Source organism: Marmota marmota, unplaced genomic scaffold (assembly GCF_001458135.2).
Source record: "Marmota marmota marmota unplaced genomic scaffold, marMar, whole genome shotgun sequence".
Classification (NCBI taxonomy): Eukaryota; Metazoa; Chordata; class Mammalia; order Rodentia; family Sciuridae; genus Marmota; species Marmota marmota.
In genome coordinates this window covers 1180564-1202692 of record NW_025999991.1, presented here as the reverse complement: position 1 = coordinate 1202692, position 22129 = coordinate 1180564, and the positions used below count along the sequence as shown (strand labels likewise).

At 32.1% G+C, this 22129-nt stretch overlaps 1 protein-coding gene across 6 annotated transcripts in view; it reads left to right on the top strand.

Annotated features, from left to right (window-relative positions):
• Nucleotides 1–22129, top strand: part of Cdh19 (cadherin 19) — an 83737-nt gene that overhangs the window by 23600 nt on the left and 38008 nt on the right. For 2 of the 6 annotated variants that reach the window (XM_048806616.1, XM_048806620.1), the window contains exons 3-5: nucleotides 5138–5289; nucleotides 12481–12782; nucleotides 16066–16360. In XM_048806616.1, coding sequence (XP_048662573.1) covers nucleotides 5238–5289; nucleotides 12481–12782; nucleotides 16066–16360 — 649 coding nt within the window. In that variant the 5' untranslated portion in view covers nucleotides 5138–5237. Of the gene's footprint in view, nucleotides 1–5137; nucleotides 5313–12480; nucleotides 12783–16065; nucleotides 16361–22129 lie in introns of all 6 variants that reach the window. The other 4 variants (XM_015499568.2, XM_048806619.1, XM_048806617.1 and 1 more) reach the window with 3 other exon arrangements.

Genomic DNA, 22129 nt, shown 5'->3' with positions numbered 1-22129 from the left:
TAGAACTCAATAACACTATTAATAACCTAGACCTAATTGACATATATAGAGTATACCACCCAACATCAAGCAGTTACACTTTTTTCTCAGCAGCACATGGATCCTTCTCAAAAATAGATCATATATTATGTCACAGGGCAACTCTTAGACAATATAAAGGAGTAGAGATAATACCATGCATCTTATCTGATCATAATGGAATGAAACTGAAAATCAACGATAAAAGAAGGAAGGAAAAAGCATACATCACTTGGAGAATGAACAATAGGTTACTGAATGATCAATGGGTTATAGAAGACATCAAGGAGGAAATTAAAAAATTCTTAGAGATAAATGAAAACACAGACACAACATATCGGAATCTATGGGACACATTGAAAGCAGTTCTAAGAGGAAAATTCATTGCTTGGAGTTCATTCCTTAAAAAAAGAAAAAACCAACAAATAAATGATCTCATACTTCATCTCAAAATCCTTGAAAAAGAAGAGCAAAACAACAGCAAAAGAAGTAGAAGGCAAGAAATAATTAAAATCAGAGCTGAAATTAATGAAATCGAAACAAAAGAAACAATTGAAAAAATTGACAAAACTAAAAGTTGGTTCTTTGAAAAAATAAACAAAATCGACAGACCCTTAGCGATGCTAGCGAAGAGAAGAAGAGAGAGAACTCAAATTACTAGCATACGGGATGAAAAAGGCAATATCACAACAGACACTTCAGAAATACAGAAGATAATCAAAAACTATTTTGAATCCTTATACTCCAATAAATTAGAAGATAGTGAAGGCATAGATAAATTTCTTAAGTCATATGATCTGCCCAGATTGAGTCAGGAGGATATAGACAACCTAAACAGACCAATATCAATTGAGGAAATAGAAGAAACCATCAAAAGACTACCAACTAAGAAAAGCCCAGGACCGGATGGGTATACAGCAGAGTTTTACAAAACCTTTAAAGAGGAACTAATACCAATACTTTTCAAGCTACTTCAGGAAATAGAAAAAGAGGGAGAACTTCCAAATTCATTCTACGAGGCCAACATCACCCTGATACCTAAACCAGACAAAGACACTTCAAAGAAAGAAAACTACAGACCAATATCTCTAATGAACCTAGATGCAAAAATCCTCAATAAAATTCTGGCGAATCGGATACAAAAACATATCAAAAAAATTGTACACCATGATCAAGTAGGATTCATCCCTGGGATGCAAGGCTGGTTCAATATACGGAAATCAATAAATGTTATTCACCACATCAATAGACTTAAAAATAAGAACCATATGATCATCTCGATAGATGCGGAAAAAGCATTCGACAAAGTACAGCATCCCTTTATGTTCAAAACTCTAGAAAAACTAGGGATAACAGGAACATACCTCAATATTGTAAAAGCAATCTATGCTAAGCCTCAGGCTAGCATCATTCTGAATGGAGAAAAACTGAAGGCATTCCCTCTAAAATCTGGAACAAGACAGGGATGCCCTCTCTCTCCACTTCTGTTCAACATAGTTCTCGAAACACTGGCCAGAGCAATTAGACAGACGAAAGAAATTAAAGGCATCAAAATAGGAAAAGAAGAACTTAAATTATCACTATTTGCAGATGATATGATTCTATACCTAGCAGACCCAAAAGGCTCTACAAAGAAACTATTAGAGCTAATAAATGAATTCAGCAAAGTGGCAGGATATAAAATCAACACGCATAAATCAAAGGCATTCCTGTATATCAGCGACAAATCCTCTGAAATGGAAATGAGGACAACCACTCCATTCACAATATCTTCAAAAAAAATAAAATACTTGGGAATCAACCTAACAAAAGAGGTGAAAGACTTATACAATGAAAACTACAGAACCCTAAAGAGAGAAATAGAAGAAGATCTTAGAAGATGGAAAAATATACCCTGTTCATGGATAGGCAGAACTAACATCATCAAAATGGCGATATTACCAAAAGTTCTCTATAGGTTTAATGCAATGCCAATCAAAATCCCAACGGCATTTCTTGTAGAAATAGAGAAAGCAATCATGAAATTCATATGGAAAAATAAAAGACCCAGAATAGCAAAAACAATGCTAAGCAGGAAGTGTGAATCAGGCGGTATAGCGATACCAGACTTCAAACTATACTACAGAGCAATAGTAACAAAAACAGCATGGTACTGGTACCAAAACAGGCGGGTGGACCAATGGTACAGAATAGAGGACACAGAAACCAATCCACAAAACTACAACTATCTTATATTTGATAAAGGGGCTAAAAGCATGCAATGGAGGAAGGATAGCATCTTCAACAAATGGTGCTGGGAAAACTGGAAATCCATATGCAACAAAATGAAACTGAATCCCTTTCTCTCGCCATGCACAAAAGTTAATTCAAAATGGATCAAGGAGCTTGATATCAAATCAGAGACACGCCGTCTGATAGAAGAAAAAGTTGGCTACGATCTACATACTGTGGGGTCGGGCTCCAAATTCCTCAATAGGACACCCATAGCACAAAAGTTAATAACTAGAATCAACAAATGGGACTTACTCAAACTAAAAAGTTTTTTCTCAGCAAAAGAAACAATAAGAGAGGTAAATAGGGAGCCTACACCCTGGGAACAAATCTTTACTCCTCACACTTCAGATAGAGCCCTAATATCCAGAGTATACAAAGAACTCAAAAAATTAGACAATAAGAGAACAAACAACCCAATCAACAAATGGGCCAAGGACCTGAACAGACACTTCTCAGAGGAGGACATACAGTCAATCAACAAGTACATGAAAAAATGCTCACCATCTCTAGCTGTCAGAGAAATGCAAATCAAAACCACCCTAAGATACCATCTCACTCCAGTAAGATTGGCAGCCATTATGAAGTCAAACAACAACAAGTGCTGGCGAGGATGTGGGGAAAAGGGTACACTTGTACATTGCTGGTGGGACTGCAAATTGGTGCAGCCAATTTGGAAAGCAGTATGGAGATTTCTTGGAAAGCTGGGAATGGAGCCACCATTTGACCCAGCTATTCCCCTTCTTGGTCTATTCCCTAAAGACCTAAAAAGAGCATGCTACAGGGACACTGCTACATCGATGTTCATAGCAGCACAGTTCACAATAGCAAGACTGTGGAACCAACCTAGATGCCCTTCAATAGACGAATGGATAAAAAAAATGTGGCATTTATACACAATGGAGTATTACTCTGCATTAAAAAATGACAAAATCATAGAATTTACAGGGAAATGGATGGCATTAGAGCAGATTATGCTAAGTGAAGCTAGCCAATCCCTAAAAAACAAATGCCAAATGTCTTCTTTGATATAAGGAGAGTAACTAAGAACAGAGTAGGGACGAAGAGCAGGAGAAGAAGATTAACATTTAACAGGGATGAGAGGTGGGAGGGAAAGGGAGAGAGAAGGGAAATTGCATGGTAATGGAAGGAGACCCTCAGGGTTATACAGTGGAGGGGGTAGAGAGAGAGGAGGGGAGGGGAGGGGAGAGGTGGGGAGGGGGGATGGTGGAGGATGGGAAAGGCAGCGGAGCACAACAGACACTAGGATGGCAATATGTAAATCAATGGATGTGTAACTGATGTGATTCTGCAATCTGTGTATGGGGTGAAGGTGGGAGTTCATAACCCACTTGAATCAAAGTGTGGAATATGATATGTCAAGAAATTTGTAATGTTTTGAACAACCCACAATAAAAAAAATATATATATATATTTGAAAGTACAGTGAACAGTTTTCAGATCTGCTTTTTATTATGTAAAATTATAAAGTGATATGTTAGCTGTTAATTTTAAATTTAGCTATTGAATATTTCAAATATGAACTTAATTTTAAAAATGTGTATCATCTAGGAGAGAGACAATTCACATCTAGTGAGCATCATTATATCTGAAATATTTACTTTTTTTTTTTTTGCCTTGGTCAAATGTCTTCTTCTCTTTTTCTTTAATTGGTTGTTCAAAACATTACAAAGCTCATGACATATTATCTTTCATACATTTGATTCAAGTGGGTTATGAACTCCCAATTTGATTGTTGGAGAGAAAAGAAAATGTAAAATGGTTCTAAATTTCAACCATTAAAACAACATAACTTCCTACTATTATAGTAGTTACATAATAAATATTGTGGTTCATGTGAATATTATCAAACTTAGAATTATACAGAATTTCTTCATATTAACAGTATGAAAGAGTATTGCCTTGAAATTTAGAAAAAATACTTACATAATGAATATCATGCATAATCCTAACTTGAACATTATTTTTCATTTTTTTTCCCTAAATTTACCCGATTTGTATTTTTCTACCAGCAGACAATTTTGAACATTTCTTTAGGTATGGAACTGTAAAATATAACTTCTATTAAACACTTTAAAATATTTCTTGGCCAAATTATTCTCCAAAATGCTTATCCAAATTTTTATTTTTATGAGTATTATGGAATATTCCTGTTTCTGTATATTTTCATTAATAGCTGCTCTTAAAATAACTATTGATTTCAGACTACTATATTAATGTTAAAATGAAACTTTCTATTTTTATTATTGGTTTAATATATATATATATGTGTGTATATATATATATATATATATATATATATATATATACACATATATATATATGTTTTAAAAGCAATTGAAAAAATAAATTAATAAACTATCCAAATTCTCATGACCCCATTGGAATAATTGTTATCACGTTTTTACCATGGTTATTTACCTATCTTCCGATTTTATTCTTGAATATTTTTAAAAAATTTAAAATATTTAAATTTAAAATATTTAATTTAAAAAATTTAGAAGTTAGGCATCCTGTTTTTTCCAAAACCAATATGCACCAAGATATGAATTATATAGTACCAAAACTATGGCATGATTCTATACAATTACAAAGAAAGTTCCAATCATTCACATTAACAGCATATCCTGATTATCACCTAATATAGTACTGTACACATATTAAATTTCCATTCATCCTAAAAACCTAAGTATAAAATTATATTAGCACAAATCATGATCCAGTTTCCTCATTTTATACCACCGGGTTTTGTGTTTCTTGAATTTCTTTTAATCTAGAACAGTATATTCCTTATCTCTTTACTTTTATTTTGTTCTTCTGAAACCAGTGACGTACTGAAGGACCTGGATCCTTTTCCTGGTGCCAGTGCTGTTCAGAACTCCTGTCATGCACAGACCTCAAGGGTAGTGTGACAAAATGCTGACTTGATGTCCCTGTATCTGGAGATGCTGGAGCTCACACAAGCTTCACAACCAGCTGGTATTGCACAAATCACACTGTGGGTAAATGATCTCCAGAGAAACTAACAATTTAGATACATTTCATCATTTCATTTGGTTTAGTTAACTTTATTTTTGGTAAATTCCTGGAAATTAACTTTCAATTTTTGACAAAAATACTTTTAAGAATGTGTCCGTTATGTCAAAATGTAACATATCAGAATTTTGGCACAAATATCATTTTGGCACAAATCATCTAATTTCTTCTTCTGAGATTGACAAATAAAAAAATTAAGTGTAATAATGTGGTAAAACTGGCACAATAAATTGTATGTATTCAAAATCAATTGTTGCTGGGGTGGTTTTTTTTGAGATTTTTTTTTTTTATCAGCACAATAATGGTAATGAACATAGCCATCCACACTCTCTAGAGTTCATGGGGTCCATTGGAAATCCCTTCCTTTCACTCTTTCTCCCAGCCTCAAGTACTAGGCTCATTTCTTTCACTGCGATTGGTTTTAACTTTATAAAAATTTATATGCATAAATGGAAACATACAATCTGAGTTAATTTTTTCTTCCACTTAATGTCAATGTTCAGTTTCTGTGTACATCACTTGTTTATTTGTTTTTGATATTGAGTATTACACTTTATGGATATACCATGATTGGTTTCTAGGTTGATTTAATTGATTGGGACAAATCTCCTTGGACATGCTTTCCTTCTTCTCTATAGGCATGGCCATTTGACTGGATGTCAGACTCGAAATTTTACCTTGTTTTTTTGTTGAAGGCTTTATTTTCCTATGCATATTTTTGAACTCTGTTCAGAGATGTTTTTAATTTAGCTGGAAATGCTGACCTTTATGGTCTTGCTTTTAAGATTTCCTGGAGAAAAGCAGACCAGTGTTTATCTAGAACAGTTTTTTCCTATTGCCTAGGAAAAAATACTGAGTACCCCACCTGTACCCATGAACCATGAGGCGTCTCACTTTCACTGTTGATTACAGACTTAAAGGACTACTCCCCCAATGATTTCAGGTGGATCCTTCCATGGGAAGATGTAGTTTTTTCACGTACATAATTTAACATTAATCTACTAAATATGCAATGGAGATACTCTATGGATTGCCAAAGTTCTCTAATCATACAACTCTCTCATCTTCAGTGGTGTCCCCTATGACCTATAGCTACCATGGTACCATGCTTCCAGCCCTCCTCAACTCAGAATGTAAGCTCTGGCTTCTCTACCCTTCAAAATTGCTGCTTGGACTCCTATGCATTCAGTAATTTGGGGAAATTTTAGGACTTGTTGCTTCTGTTTCTTGTCTTTCATAGATTACTATCCTTCAATGAGTGAAAAATAATACCTTGAGAAGCACTGTTGCATGTATTTATTTATTTGTGTGTTTTAAATTGTTTGAACAAAAAAAAATAAATATAGCCCTTATGTCTCTGTCTTAGTAAAAAATGACAAACCTGAACACACTACAAAAATTATATCACAATAAAATTTGGTCTGCTAATTATTGAGCAATACTTCTATTCTCTTAATTCTTATTTTTTCAACAGTATTTTCTATTTTATGTATAAAGATCTTGCCCATAATTTATTATCATGAAAGTGTTTTTCAAAGGGTTTGTCTAAGGCATTTTTATTTCACAGTTTAATAGTGTGATTCTAGAATGTAAAAATATAACTGTTGCATAGTGAGTGTGTGACATTTGTGTTTTCTTCATTGTTCCTGTTTCACAACACTTAAGGATTCATTTCCCATTATATTGCTATCATCTCAATACATCTCATTTTTCTTTTGCAGAAATTGTTCTTAATTGAAGATATTTTCCTTTTTGTTTTTCACTTATTTCTTTTCCTTCTTTATGGCACTTGCTACAAAAGTGTAGAATAGAGTGTGTAAGAATAGAAGTGCAGTGGGCCCCCATCCTTGTAATGTTTTTGATGTTAGTGGGAGAATGTTCATTTTATAATTTAAACTAAGATGGTGGGTGTAGATTTTATGTAATTGTCCTTTGTTGGAGTACTAGAGCTCTTTTTGCTTTCTACCATTATGAGTTGGTATTACATATATGGGTACTGCCATTAAACAGCTGCTTCTGGTGTCTACTGAGATTATGCAAGGTTTCCCCTTTGCATTCTGTAAATAGAGAAAATTATGCTGATCAATATCTGAGTCAGAATCCCTTTTATTCTTCTAGAAATGATAAAATTTTTTTTCTGATGCATTTCCTTTTAAAAAATAGTTTGGATTATTTATTATTTACATAATTATTATTATGTTTAGGATTTTTCATTTATATCCACTAGGCCAATTGGTAGTTTAAATGCATACTGTGTTTTTGTTTGTTTTGATAATCATATCATATTTGCCTCATTATAATAAGTAGGGAAATGTCCACTTGTATTTTCTGGAAGAAAGTTATCTAAGATTAGTAGTATTTCTTCCTTAACTGTTGCATTCCAATGTACCTGGATCTATGTTTTTCCTTGCAGGAAAATGTACATTATAGAATATACATTTAATGTCTATTGAACAGCTCCAATTTTCTATTCTTTATGTCAGTTGAATAATTTTTATTTCATTTTTTTGATAAAAGTTGTCAAAGTTATTGTCTTAAACACTTTCACAGTGTTATTCTCATTCCCCTTCTAAATTTGTAGAAGATACATTACCATCCTCTCTCTCATTCTAGTTGCTAATTTAGGCCCCTTCATTTTTCCCTTATCATTCTGACTAATTAGTCATAAATTTTATTGATATTTTAAAAGAAGCACCTTCGGGTATTGTTAATTTTCCTTGTGTCATTAACATTCCTACTTTATTTATTTCTATTCTCAAGCTCACTGTTTCTTTTTCTGGTTTCTAGAGATTGCTTCAATCTTCTCTTGCTGATTTCTTAATTTGGTTATATAAGGATACTATACTTTTAATTTTGTTAATGCATAGCTATTTCCCGATATAATTTTGTTATTGATTTATACTTTATTTATTGCCATTAAAGAGTGTACTTTGTAGTAAGGAAACCTTTGAAAATGATTGAAAAAAGTTTTTAATGGCCCAGTGTATATTCCTCCATTAAAAATCTATCATGTGTCCTTGTAAAACATCTGTATTCTGTTGGTGCGGCTCTCTACAATGGCTTCATTCCTTGAAGCTAGTTGGCTCACTTCTTAAATCTTTCATGTACTTCATGATCTTTTTGTCCTCTTGGCATTTCAATAAAGGAGAATAGTGGTAAATAATCCACCATCCTCCTCGAAAGTGACTGTGTCTGCTTTTTGTTAACCCTGATAAGGTTTGCTTCATGTATTTTTAAGCTCTGTAATAAGTAGACTCATACTTAAAACTGGATGAATGTATCTATTTTATCTTTAGTAAATGTCCCTTCTTATTCAGGTAATATTTATGGTCATGGGATTTTACTTCAAAGTACTTTTACGGCTATTTCCAATATCTTAAGGCATGATTCTTATACTGTCTCTCCTTATCATCCTGCTGATGAATTTCTTGTGTATTTGTAATCAAAGTGCTTTCCTTCTGCATAGTACATAGTTGAAGTTTAAAACTTTATGTGACAATCTTCTTTTCTTTGTCAGGTTTCACTGATTCCTTTCTATCATAGTGATTGATTTTGTAGGGTTTGTTTGTATAATCTTGAGTTTGCTTTTTCTGTTTGGTGAAATGTACTTTTATACTGTCATACTAAGACTTTATTTGTATTCATATTATTCCTTTTGTACATTGTTTTTTGTGACATCTCACTGTTGCAGAGATTTGAACTGGAGTTCTTTACTTATCAGGGTCATCATTTGAAGTCCTGCTGCGTCACTCCATCTGTAAGGGAAGGTGTTTCCACTTCTCATATCTCACCATCTGAGCCACTATCATTACAAATTTTCCTTCTTCATGTGTTATATATCCCATAATATGTTGTTGTTATTACATCAATTTCTAAATATATTAATAAATAAGCAAAATGCCCTTTAATTTCATTCATATTTAATACTTCTACATGATTCATTACTTTTGTGCATCTGTCTTTCATCTGAAGATTTTCTCATTATTTTTGTCATGAAGTTGTGCTGCTGGTGAAGTCTTGCAGTTCTACTTAATATTGTTCTTATAGTGTGGGATGCATAATTATAAATTGGACTGTATTTTCTGAGAACTTCAGGCATGACATTCTGCTTCCATTTACCATACATTATTTCTGATGATTTTTTTTTTTGTACCAGAGATTGAACTCAGTGGCACTAGGACACTAAGCCACATCTCCAGCCCTATTTTGTATTTTATTTAGAGATAGGGTCTCACTGTGTTGCTTAATGCCTCACTTTTACTAAAGCAGGCTTTGAATTCATGATACTCCTGCTTCAGCCTCCCAGGCTGCTATCACACCCAGATCTGATGAACATTTAACAAACATTATTATTGTTTGCTGTATTCAACAGTGATTTTTAAGATATATATATATATATATATATATATATATATATATATATTATTTTAGTATTTTACAAGAGCATAATTGGGTTGATTTTGTTGCTATGGGGGGGGCTTGGTGTTTACTGAGGTTATTATTTTTTTTCTTTTTCAATGTGATACTGTAAGGCATATTTTAAAAATAATTGGCCATTTTAAAAATGTTTTTGACACTATCACTCTTTTCTTACAATTCCAATTTTACATATGCTATGCCACATGATATTGTTCCAAAAGATATTGAAATCCTCTTTATTTTTAAAAATTATTTGTGTACTGTTAGTTTTATCACTGTAATTTAGTTTGATTGGTTCCTACTGAATTGTCCTCATAACCAAAGGTATTTTCTTCTGCACTATTCAACCTTCTGATAAAAATTGTCCTGTAATATTTTTTTCAAATAACATATTATTAAATTTTGGGGATTACTTTTAGTTTTTTTAGAGTTTATATTTCTTTATTGTTTCACACTGTGGTTACTGAAATATTCAATTTGGGCAATAGTTATCAAAAACTAAAAAAAAAACCTTAAGAGAAAGTTTACTATGAAATTTATAACAAATGATTCCTCTGATGTGTATATCATCTGCTAATACATATATATAGAAAAAAAAAAAACCATCTCCCACTACAGTAAAAACAAGATATGAAAAAAAAAAATTCTAGGCGATTTCAGCCACTGGATGTCATGCAATAAGAAATGTAAAACATGAGTTATGGTTATGTTTAACAAGTATTTTAAATTGTATCGAAGAAAGTCACTAGAAATTTATAGAGAATTCAGAAGATAAAGAACTATATCTGATCACACATGGGAATACATTTAGCAATATCCAGAAGGTGAGGAACAATATAGGGACCAAAGACTATATCACATAAATGGAAAGGAAAATGAAAAATAGAAAGAGGAAACTGAGGTAACAACAAGATAACAAATATCTCAGCACACCATATTGTGTGAATATATTTGAAATATGATTCAAAGATGTTTGAAAATTTTTAATTTAAATACTCCATGCATATTTGATTGTGTCAAAATCTTAATATTAGCTTTAAGTATCCAATTTTGATTTTTAGAGGTGCATACACATACACATGTATCACGTAAGCTCAAGTATAGTGTGTCTGGTGTGGTTACGATGATGTGACATCTGAAATCTGTTTTACTCTGAGGAAGTGGTGTATATATGCACGACATGAGGTTGGCCCTGTGCTGGTAATTATTGTAGCTGTACAGGGATGCACAGTGGTTCGTTATGTTATTTTCTCTATTTTTAGTTGTAGGAGAAGGTTACAATATAATGTTAACAGAAATATCACTTTGTCAAATAAGACAAATACTTTCATATCACCCCGAGTGATAGTTTACCAAACTTATGCAAAATATATTTTTTATTAAGTAAACTGTATTTGTTACAAATGATTATTTACTAGCTATCAAAATATATTTTTCACTAATATTCAAAAAATAGACTTTTTAAGTACTTAAAATATTCAATGTAAGGATAAAATTCATCCTTAATTTTCATTTCAACTGAATTTCTTCATGACCTTCATTAAGTAAACAAGTAACAAAAAATACATCCACTTGAAGGGATTACAGAGGGAACATAGAATCCCTGTGTTCTTTCTTAATTAAGTGTTTTTTAACAACCTTTCCTAACAAGAGCCAAAGACCCCAAACTCTCTCAGGAATCATTAAAAAAACACCTACAGAATATTCAAAACAAGATCATGCTGAAATACTTCTGAGCCAGGATGTATGGCTTTCCTGATGAGTTCATGAAAGTGAATGCTACTGTGGATCTCACCAAATTTTCCTTCCTGGTGGCTAAAGAAAGAAACCCCACATAGTTTGACGGAATCCTAAATAGAGGAGGGAAATATGAAGTTATTCAATTACATATAAGGATGAGCATTACCAATTATGAAAGAGACAGTTTGTAACATCAGCTTCCATTCAACAATAGGTTTTGAATGAAAAACTCAGTAGGCTGCGTTTTTGATTTTACTATTTCATTTCATAGCTATCATACATATCATAAACCATGAGTCATTTTACCCTGGCATCACATTTTGTACTTAATCCTAAAAAATGTCTTTTTTTGTATTCAAAGATAAATAATTTTACCAAATCTTTCAAAATATACAAGGGTAAATATCCTGCACAGGCTTTCTAGTTTGGATGTTTTATAGTTTAACTTATTATTACATTTCTTGGGTTTTAAGCTTAATTATTACTTTGCCTATTTCATTAACTACATAAAAACATCATAATTTTCAAAACTGGAAGATAAAGCTTATTTATATTGCATGAAAAGATGATAAATACATGCCTCGGTTTTTACTCATGACTTGATGATTGCTTTAAGGGAATAGTATGAATTTTGCTGAGATGGCTAGAAGGACATAAGTAAATTAAATAATATTTTAAAACTCTCTCTCTATGTCATCTTGTCAGTCAAGGAGATAGCTAAGAGTAACTTTTCAACCTTCAGGCGGATTTGTGATTGCAGTTTACAACAAGTGTTCCTTGAGTAGAAATTTATAATTATTGCAATAGGATTATTGTTGGACTACAAAATATAATTCACTAGCTTAATCAAAGGATAAATTGAATGTATATTTTATTTCTCAAAGATGCAAAAGCTGTCTGTAACCTGTCTTTAGTAATTATGTGAGAAAATGTTATTTCTTAAATGACAAATTTTGTTTTGTTTCTATGCTTTAGGGATACAAAAGATATTTAAGAGAAAAAAGACGATAAAGAAGCACAGGATTTTTGTGGGCTACACACTCTGTCCTTGGAAGAGTGACACTGGTACCCAAGGAGACATCACAATGCACGTTTGCTGGCTGCTGCCTTGTGTGTTGGGGATCCCCTGCCTCTGGCCTGGCTTTGCAGTGGCAGGAGACTCTAGCAGAGATAAGGCTGAAAAACGGGCAGACTCTCATTGGAGAGTGAAGCGAGGCTGGGTGTGGAACCAATTCTTTGTACCAGAGGAAATGAATGGAAGTTATCACATTGGACGGGTACTTACTTTCTGAAAGTCTTCCAGTTCATGGTTTTGGTGGTTGCTGAGTTCTGCATTTTTCTCAGTGGAACCACTAGAAAACCTCAAACATGAACATTATTAATTATTTAGAATTTTCAAGCACCTGAACATCACTAAAAACTTGAGTTCTGGGTTCAAATTTCACTCTAGTCTCCTACATGAAAAGGCTACTCATTGATCAATAGCTAGAAATTCAGTGGTGCAATTTTTGGTAATAAATCAAAGCAGACTCAATGAGTCAAATATCATCTACCAACATTTTTTTTGCCTGATTTTTCTGTTATGCTAAATAGCTATTGATTTATCCCTCCTTCATTTTTTAATGAAGCAATTTAACACTATATCCTTTTGCAGCCAAGGAGTGTCAGAAGCCCACACACTTCATTTGATTAGTGAAGTTGAAGTGCAAAGGATAGTTATTTTCACCTTCTTAGAAGAATATATTTTAAGAAAATATCCTTAATGAGACAGAACACCTCCAATTTATGTTTTTGGTTTTGATTATTATTTGGTTTTCTTTAAACACAGATAATTACAATATCATGTCCTTTTCCATAAGTTCTTTCTCTAGATGAATGAACTGAAATGTTTAACCGCTAATTAACTGGCACTAAAATTTAATTGGGCCCAAAGGGTGAAGCACTCAAAATTCATTAACTGTCTTCTAGCCCATTCAGGGGAGCCTCAGCATTAGTGTGGTATCTGGATTCCATCTAAGTACCTCTATCCTATCAGCCACAGGCACAGGAGTACCTTCAACCACAGGCTTAGATTAGGATCTTAGGCAAACAGGCTTCAGAACACTCCCGTGTGTCCCTGTTTGTCTCCCACAGGGTCCTCCTTACCCTTTTAATTCTCCACAATGTCTGCAGGTAAGTCACATGCCCTGTGGCACAAATAGGGTCCATCCTAAGGGGCTGCTAATGAACTGAGTCTATCTAGCTCCATTTAGAGTGATCTCCAGAATGACTTAAACTCTTCTGTCACTGAAGAGGGTGACAGGCAAATCCCGTTCAGTGGCTTTTCATAAATAAGGTACTTAACTGTACCAATGTGACAGGAACAAAGACTATCTCCTTGGCTGTTACATTTCCTACTCTGTTTCTGCCACCTACACCAGCCTCTTGTTTCCTCATCTCACAGAATGATTGTCTTTGCCTGTTCTTTTCTTTCTATAACAAACATCCATGAAAATACTTGTTTTTCCTCTAAACAATCTCATGATTCACATTACACAGAGATAACTGGTTTGGAAGAAACTTTGGGGGATGTTTAGGTGTATGCAACTGAAGAGCTGCTGGTAAGATGTGTCCCACAAAACTGCTTTTTGATACATTCATTTAAAAAAAATAAAAATTGGAAAGGCAGTTATGTAAAAAAAAAATAATGTGACATTGTTTGGTCAAATATTTAACAGCTGCTTAATTGAGAAAATATTTTAAAATAAAAATATAGTAAATTTCAAAATATGTACTATAGTGCATGAGATCAAAATGAGTTTAACACATGCATTTTGTAACATTTAGAGGCAAGTGTTCAGTAAAACAGTTTTGATGATTTACCACTTAAAATTGTTCTTTATGGGCAGGTATGCTGGCACTTGCCTGTAATCCCAGCACTCCAGAGGCTGAGGCAGGAGGATCTTGAGTTCAAAGCAAGCCTTAGTAACAGTGAGGCACTAAAGCAACTCAGTGAAACCCTGTCTCTAAATAAAATACAAAATAAGACTGGGGATGTGGCTCAGTGATTGAGTGCCGCTATGTTCAATCCCTAGTACCAAAATAAAGAAAAAAAGAAAAGAAAAATAAATGTGTCTTTAAAAATGTTGACCTCCTTGGTCTTTGAAATTTATAATTTAAATAAGCTTGATATACTCCTATTCTTCACTGAATTTAATTTACCTTCATTCAATATTGAACAAATTTTAAAACTACATTGAAGTGATATCATTTTATAAACATGGTCTATTCATTGCTCATTTGACATATTCATTAGAAAATATATTAATTATTCTTAATTTCATAACCTCATGACATAGAAGATCTCTTCTCTTTATAAATAATTAAGGACTATCAAACTAAAAAAGCTATAACCATAACATTAAGTTGGATGTTAGTTTTCCCAAATCTGTTTCTTCAAGTATGTAGCAATGATAATACAGATTAAAACAACAACAATAAGAGCAACAACAACAATAATACTATATTATTGCTATTTGGGGTATGTTTAGAATTTCTCCACAATAACATAGAAAAGTTATGAGTTAGTGAGGAATAATAACTTTTAACTGCAGCCATCAGACAAGTTGTAATTGGTTTAGGATGGCATTTCATGGTTATCTTTGTATTTTCATAGGAAGTCTTCCTTTGAAGAAGAGTATATTCATGAATGGTGAATCAAGAAAACACATTTGTAATAACAAAGGCATCATTTATGTACAAAAGGAGAATTATTTATGTAGATTTAATTATGATAAACCAGACAGCCAATTTAACCACATCAATATCAAAATGACATCTTTTGACATATAAATTTTAAAATCTAAATTACTCATCAAAACTATGAATGAGCAATTTTTCACAAAATAAAAAAAATAAGCATAAGAAGAAAAGTGTATGTTTAAAAATCAAGTAAAATGTGTTAGAAAGAGTGGGCATTTTCTAGCTTAAAATTAAAGATTTGAAAGCATGTTATATAATTATCATCATGGGTGAATCTTGGAATTCACAGTCCTGTGCCAAATCATAAAACTTCCCAGAAACCTGAGACTCTGGGTAATTCTTTAAAATTTTCTGTCTTTGCTTCTGCATAGAAAAGATTGAGTTCATCAGTATTATGTAACTTGTAATGTTATAATTATTTGTGATCATAGATATAAGTAAAATTTTCTCTAGGTTCCAACCAAATATAAATATTCCAGGCTTTGGTTTTAGTGACCAAGGATGTAACCATAGAATAAACATGGACCAACTATGTTGTGAATAATTTATGAAAGAGGCTTTGTTTTTCAGTAATAATATATTACTAGAATTGTCTATGTAGAAGAATCAAATTTCTGTATTTCTTTATATTAAAAAAATTAACTCTCTTTCTGATGGTTGATATTAAATTTGAAATTAATATGTGAATTAAAATAATATAGGAATTAAATAGAATTATTAACTCAAGGAATGATTAGCACAAAAGAAAATGAACTCTTAAAATGGATTTTTCATTTTGAGCCTATCTGGAAACTCAGTTGTACCTGTTTGTACTTACAGTTAAGATCTGACTTAGACAATGGAAACAACTCTTTTCAATACAAGCTTTGGGGAGATGGAGCTGGAAGTCTTTTCACCATTGACAACAGAACAGGTGACCTATATGCCATACAGAAGCTCGATAGAGAGGAACGGTCCCTCTACACTCTGAGAGCCCAGGTAATAGACACCACCACTGGAAGGGCTGTGGAGCCTGAGTCTGAGTTTGTCATCAGAGTTTCGGATATCAATGACAATGAACCAAAATTCCTAGATGAACCTTATGAGGCCATTGTCCCAGAGATGTCTCCAGAAGGTATTGCATATTAATTTACATCAAAGATATTTTAACAATGACAACAAATTTTAAATTTTTGAGCATATGTTTTGGAAGTGGATTATCTAAGTATTACATTAATACTTCCTTATATGAACATATTTAAGTGAAATATTTTTTTAAAAACTAGTCTATGGTAAATTTTTTTTTTAAATGGTACTGTGCATTAATAAATTACCTGTGTTATTAAATTTGTCTCATTCTGGAAAGTAGTAAAAAAGTTCAAACATGTTTATTTGAGCAATTAATAAAATTCTGCAGGATATGTATATAGAATAAAGAAAGCCAATTTATAAAACAAGAGCTACTATTGACATCAAAACCAAGGAATGTAAAGACTAAAAATGAAGCAAAGTGGTACAAAACCCCTGTGCAACTATTTCAAGTTTCTTTTAAAGTCCAATGCTATTGTTACTAATGATTTAAATATGAAATATAAAGAACAGGGTGATTTCCATAAGATATAGGAATTTATTGCCTTGAAAACTGGAAATGTTTTTCTAGTAGGGGAAAAGCTATGTTTATGCAAAGATTTTCCCTTAATTTAATCAGTGAAAATACTTTAAAAGCACAATAAATAATATAATTTAATTCAAAAATTTACTTAACTTTGACAAATATGATTCCATCATGATCATTTAAAATGATGCTAACATGTTTTAAAACTGCTTTACCTAAATATGTGATTCATTATCCAATGATTCCAAAAATATATATTCTTTCATATAGTTTTCTGATTTCTTATATTTTAATATTCTAGGTAGAAATTCAAAGAGATCTTTCTACATCCTTTAGAATATAAGTATTTTAACTAGTGTGTAAACAAATCAAGCTTTGAAATATGTATCCAAATTATTATTAGATATTAAAAATTATTTTAAATACTTCAATTTTGTTTGCTAAGCAAAGGAAGAGTTCCTTGCCTTCTCTTCCTCTCTGTCCTGCTTGGCTCCTCTTCGCCTCCTTTTTCCTCTCAACCTTCTCCTTCTTCTTCCTTCATCTTCTAACTTCTCCTTCTTTCTCATCAAGCATATCTTACATACTCATGTACTAGGAGCTTTTCTGTAAAACTGAGAATAGAATTGGAAAGAACACACAGAAATTAATTTCTAACATGGATTATATTTTAATTCCGTACACAAACAAGAAATAGCTAATTTTAAGCAAGATTATAATCAACAAGATGTGTTATAAAAATGTAAAGTGTAAATGATTGATGATGATGAATTGCATGGAGAAATAGGGGGCACATTAAAAGGTGGGTTTTAAAGTGTGTGATGCAAAAAGGCCAGCCACACCTTATCCCAGGAAGATTTCCATAGCAGAGTGATGAAGACTGTTTGTAGCAGTGTGTGAATCATTGACATATGGCAATGATGTAGGTCATAACTGAGATCCTTTTAGCAGAGAATGCAGCATCTAAGGAGCTCAAAAGAACCCAGGCTGACTCCACTGCTAAGCAAAATGGGGTGGCTGGCAAATTAGAAAGAGCAGATTTGGCTGGTGACATAGGAAGAAGAGAAAAACATGAAGTATTTTAAAAAGCAGGTGTTGTTCAGAGTTGAATGGTGCACTTACAAGGGGATTATTTTGAGTATATTATAGTTTTGATAACATGGTATCACTGCAGTTTAACTGTGGCTTCCAAGAGACTCCCAAATCATGGTTTAGTGCAGGCACTATCTAACTGCCATACACATCTTGTGCACTCCTGTTTGAGGTCCATGCACAAATCTTCTAGTCAATTTGCATAGATCATGATGTCTTATGAAAGTGCCAGTCAGGATTCAGGCTGCACATGGAGTCATAGTAACACCACTGAGCACTTTTTTATACCTCCCTGGAGGCCAAGTCCAATAAAGTATGCAACATCAAGGTGTCCATAGGGAACATAGGGAGATATTCCTATTGCTCTGTTAACCTTCTCATCAGCGCCCTCTGAAGCATTTCTGCACTTTATTGACTTTGATTAGGAGTAAAGAAACCAAATAATATAGTTATACAGGCTTATCTTAATATTTAATCAATAATAAAGTGAATTATTTTACTAAATAGATCATTAATTTTTCAATTTATTTTCATATTCACTGCCAAGTGATGGGTTATTGTTTCCAAATTCCATGTTGCCATTGTTTCCAAATTCAGTATCCAACTATTTAAGCCTTTAAGAACTAACCAGTGTGTTTTTTTTTTCTTAAATATATTGGTTTGTGTTGGAGTCAACCACTAATTATTATATTTTGAGTCTGCGCTTTGAACTTAGAATTTGGTTAGAATTACTGAAAGAAATCTACATTTGAATGTCATGAGAAGAGAAAACCCAAAACATTACAAATTTTTCTCTATTAATAGTAGGGGATAGGAAAGGTAGCAGAATACAGCAGTCACTAATATGGCATTATGTAAAAATGTGGATGTGTAACCGATGTGATTCTGCAACTTGTATTTGGGGTAAAAATGGGAGTTCATAACCCACTTGAATCAAATGCATGAAAGATGATATGTCATGAGCTTTGTAATGTTTTGAACAACCAATAAAAAAAAATAATTATTTTTGATTGACAATATTCATCCATATTTATGAGTACCATAGAATATTCATTATACACTTGCTTATTAAACATACATTTCTTTACATATAATGTTGAGGTTTGGCCAATTGTGTTTATATTTGAAATGCACTTACTTTAAAACTTCAATTGTCAAGTGGAATGGATATAAAACATTATATTTTCCCCCTTGTTACCCTGGATGGCAAAAGTCATTATCTTCCTTCCATGCGAAAATATAATACCAGGAGACATGGGGTGCCTCATGTTTGGAATGATCAAATAAATGAAAGAATGGATATGTTTGTGGTCAAAAATGCTACATAAGTGACTGGACAGGTTTGGTAGTTTATACTGGTGGCTGTGAAATGCAGGAAGACTTTACTGGTCTGGATGGAGGCATATAATACCCCAAGAGCTGGAGGTAAATTGTAAATGCTGACTCATCATTTGGAAAGTTTTTAGTGCAAAAGCTACATATTCCTTTTTATGTCCTTTTAATGGTACCATAGTAATTGTCTATCAAACAGATAATCCCTCCTTTCAATGATGGCTATTAGCTTTTACATAAAACATTAGCATGTCATCAAAGGAAAGGGCATTTAAAAATAGATTTTGTATGCTGCTTAATGAGCAATTAAACCTCCTTTGACAGGTTCTGCCAATATCACCCAAACCTACCTAGAAGTATTTGTTTTAAACACTGAACTCTTGCCTTGAAGGATTTTAAAATGCAGACTCAAGTGATTTATTTTCTGCAGATCACTACAACATCCTGCTAAAAGTGAATCATGCTTTAATAAGTTAGGCCACATTATGTGTAAAACAATGATAATAAATAAATATTTAGACTTCACATGCCTCAAATGCTAATTAGTGTTGAAATTATTTATCATATATGTATATGTATGTATACATAAAAATTTTTGTCATATGTGTATATGTATATATACACAAAAGAAAATTTAAAGCCTGAATACTTTAAAGTTTTGTTTTATATATTTTTTTCCTGCCTATAGATAGCTAGAATAAATTACTAGTTAATGTCTTATATTCCCATGTTTTGGAGCAATATCAAATAAATATTGTCCACCCAATTTTTCATGAAACATCAATTTCAACATTAGCAAGAGTCCAACATTTCTGGTCTTTATGATGGGCATTTTACTTATTATCAAAGTCAGGATTTTTTTGAAAGTGAAATGTCTTATGAGAAAAACTTTATTTTTTTTAAAGATAATAAAGATTATTATAACCTTTCAGATTTGAAATGTGAACAAAGTGGGTTATACTGAATTCTATGATTGTTAAGGAAATATTTAAATTCACATAATTTATATTTTTGGAATGGCACATATAAAATTCACCTTTATAATTTTATCATCAATATGGCACAAGTATATCATAATAAGTGGCCATAAGAAAAACGTTTAAATTCAATTAATGTAAAATGCATGTAAATTTAAATTCAATTCCTTCTTAGGAAAAAAATGTTATTTCTTGAAATTTATCACATTTGAAAATTAGATTTTAAGAATCTATGCCTTCAGACACATGTGCTGAAAATAAATTAGACTTGGATAAATTGTTTTTCCTATTCTCTCTAAATGTTTTGCTTTCTTACACAGTCTAATTTGTTTGACTTGAATTATACTATCTCAGATTATAAAAAGTTGAGGTGTCAAAAAAAAACACAAAAATAATAACAATGACCTAGTTTCCAGATAGTTATGGACAGGAAAACAGAAATAATTGAGGAATACTTTGCACAGTTAAGGTAACAAGTAGGAAAATACTGTCTCTTTTCAGAATTTCATTTGGAGGTTCTAGGTTGTAAAGTAATTGCTTCTCAAATATAAATCCACTGAGGATAGGCCAGTCAGGACTCGTGAATAAATAATAGTCTTCACACTGATAAAATCAGATCTCCCTTGAAAGGTGGAAACAGGAGAACCAATGAAACTAATATTTTCATCATGAATTTGACCAATAAATTCTCTAATTCACCTTATATCTCTTTGATTATTACTAAAATCACAGACTTAGAGTACAGATAAAAATCTTTCTTTAATCTATGCTGCTTTATACAAATAAACACCTCAAAAAATTTATCTGAGATTAATTCAAGTATACTCATATTAAAACTGCAAGTTAAAATAGCTTTCCTATTGAAATATTTATATTTTCATTCTAAAAGAAGTTTGTTAACCTTTATAACACAGAATTTCACATCAAGATATTACATACTAAAATAAATGAGTTATTTTGAAATATGCAGTATGAATTCAGCAAATAGTAAAATAAAAAACTATAGCACATGTGTTTAATTTAGGGTTCTGTAATAAATGCAAGCTTTAATTATGAAATGCTCTTGCCACAGGTTGCTGACTTCCTTATTACGTACATGATAGCAAATTACTCTCATATAAAAAAATTACCTCTCCTTTATGCTTTTGTGTTTGATTTCTCCCATAATCACCAGAGATTAAAGCATTCTATGTGATATGTGACAATACCATTCAGTAAAGCTTTCTTGTAATGTTAAAGTTAGTGTTTGTATGAGACTTGTTCAATCTTCTGTGAAACTCTTGGTTGATAATAAAATGCACATAATCAACAGTGACAGAGCTACACTTTCCTTACACAAGATTGTTCTCAGTAATGGCAGAGTAAGTCTCATGTGTTGAGAAATTCTGTTATTGATGCTATCATGAATGTTTTCAATCTTCAAAAACATTTACGTAGCTTTATATAGGTTAGGATTTATTAATATTGCCACAAAAATGTAATTTAAGTGCAACTCCACATGCATAATAATTATTAGTATGTGTGTATACTGTTATTATAATTTTCTGTGTCAGAACTAATTAGTAAAGGCAATTTCCAAAGACTTCTAAAAACCATGCCTTTTAATTGAAGCACTCAGTGCAGGTTGATATCCTGTGTCACCTACTTAACAATAAGTTTCTACTTATTGTTTGAATAGGTATAGCCAAATATCAAGCTAAACTTAAATTCACAAGGACTTTTTATGACAGATAGTTATAATGATTCAGAAGCTAGCTACACAAAAATAACCAATATTTTTAATTTCAATTGTAAAAAAAGTATCTCTGAAGAGTAATACAGCCAACTGATACTAGTAATCATTGTAAAAATATTACTCAAAATTATTATACAATTATATTTTATGTTTATT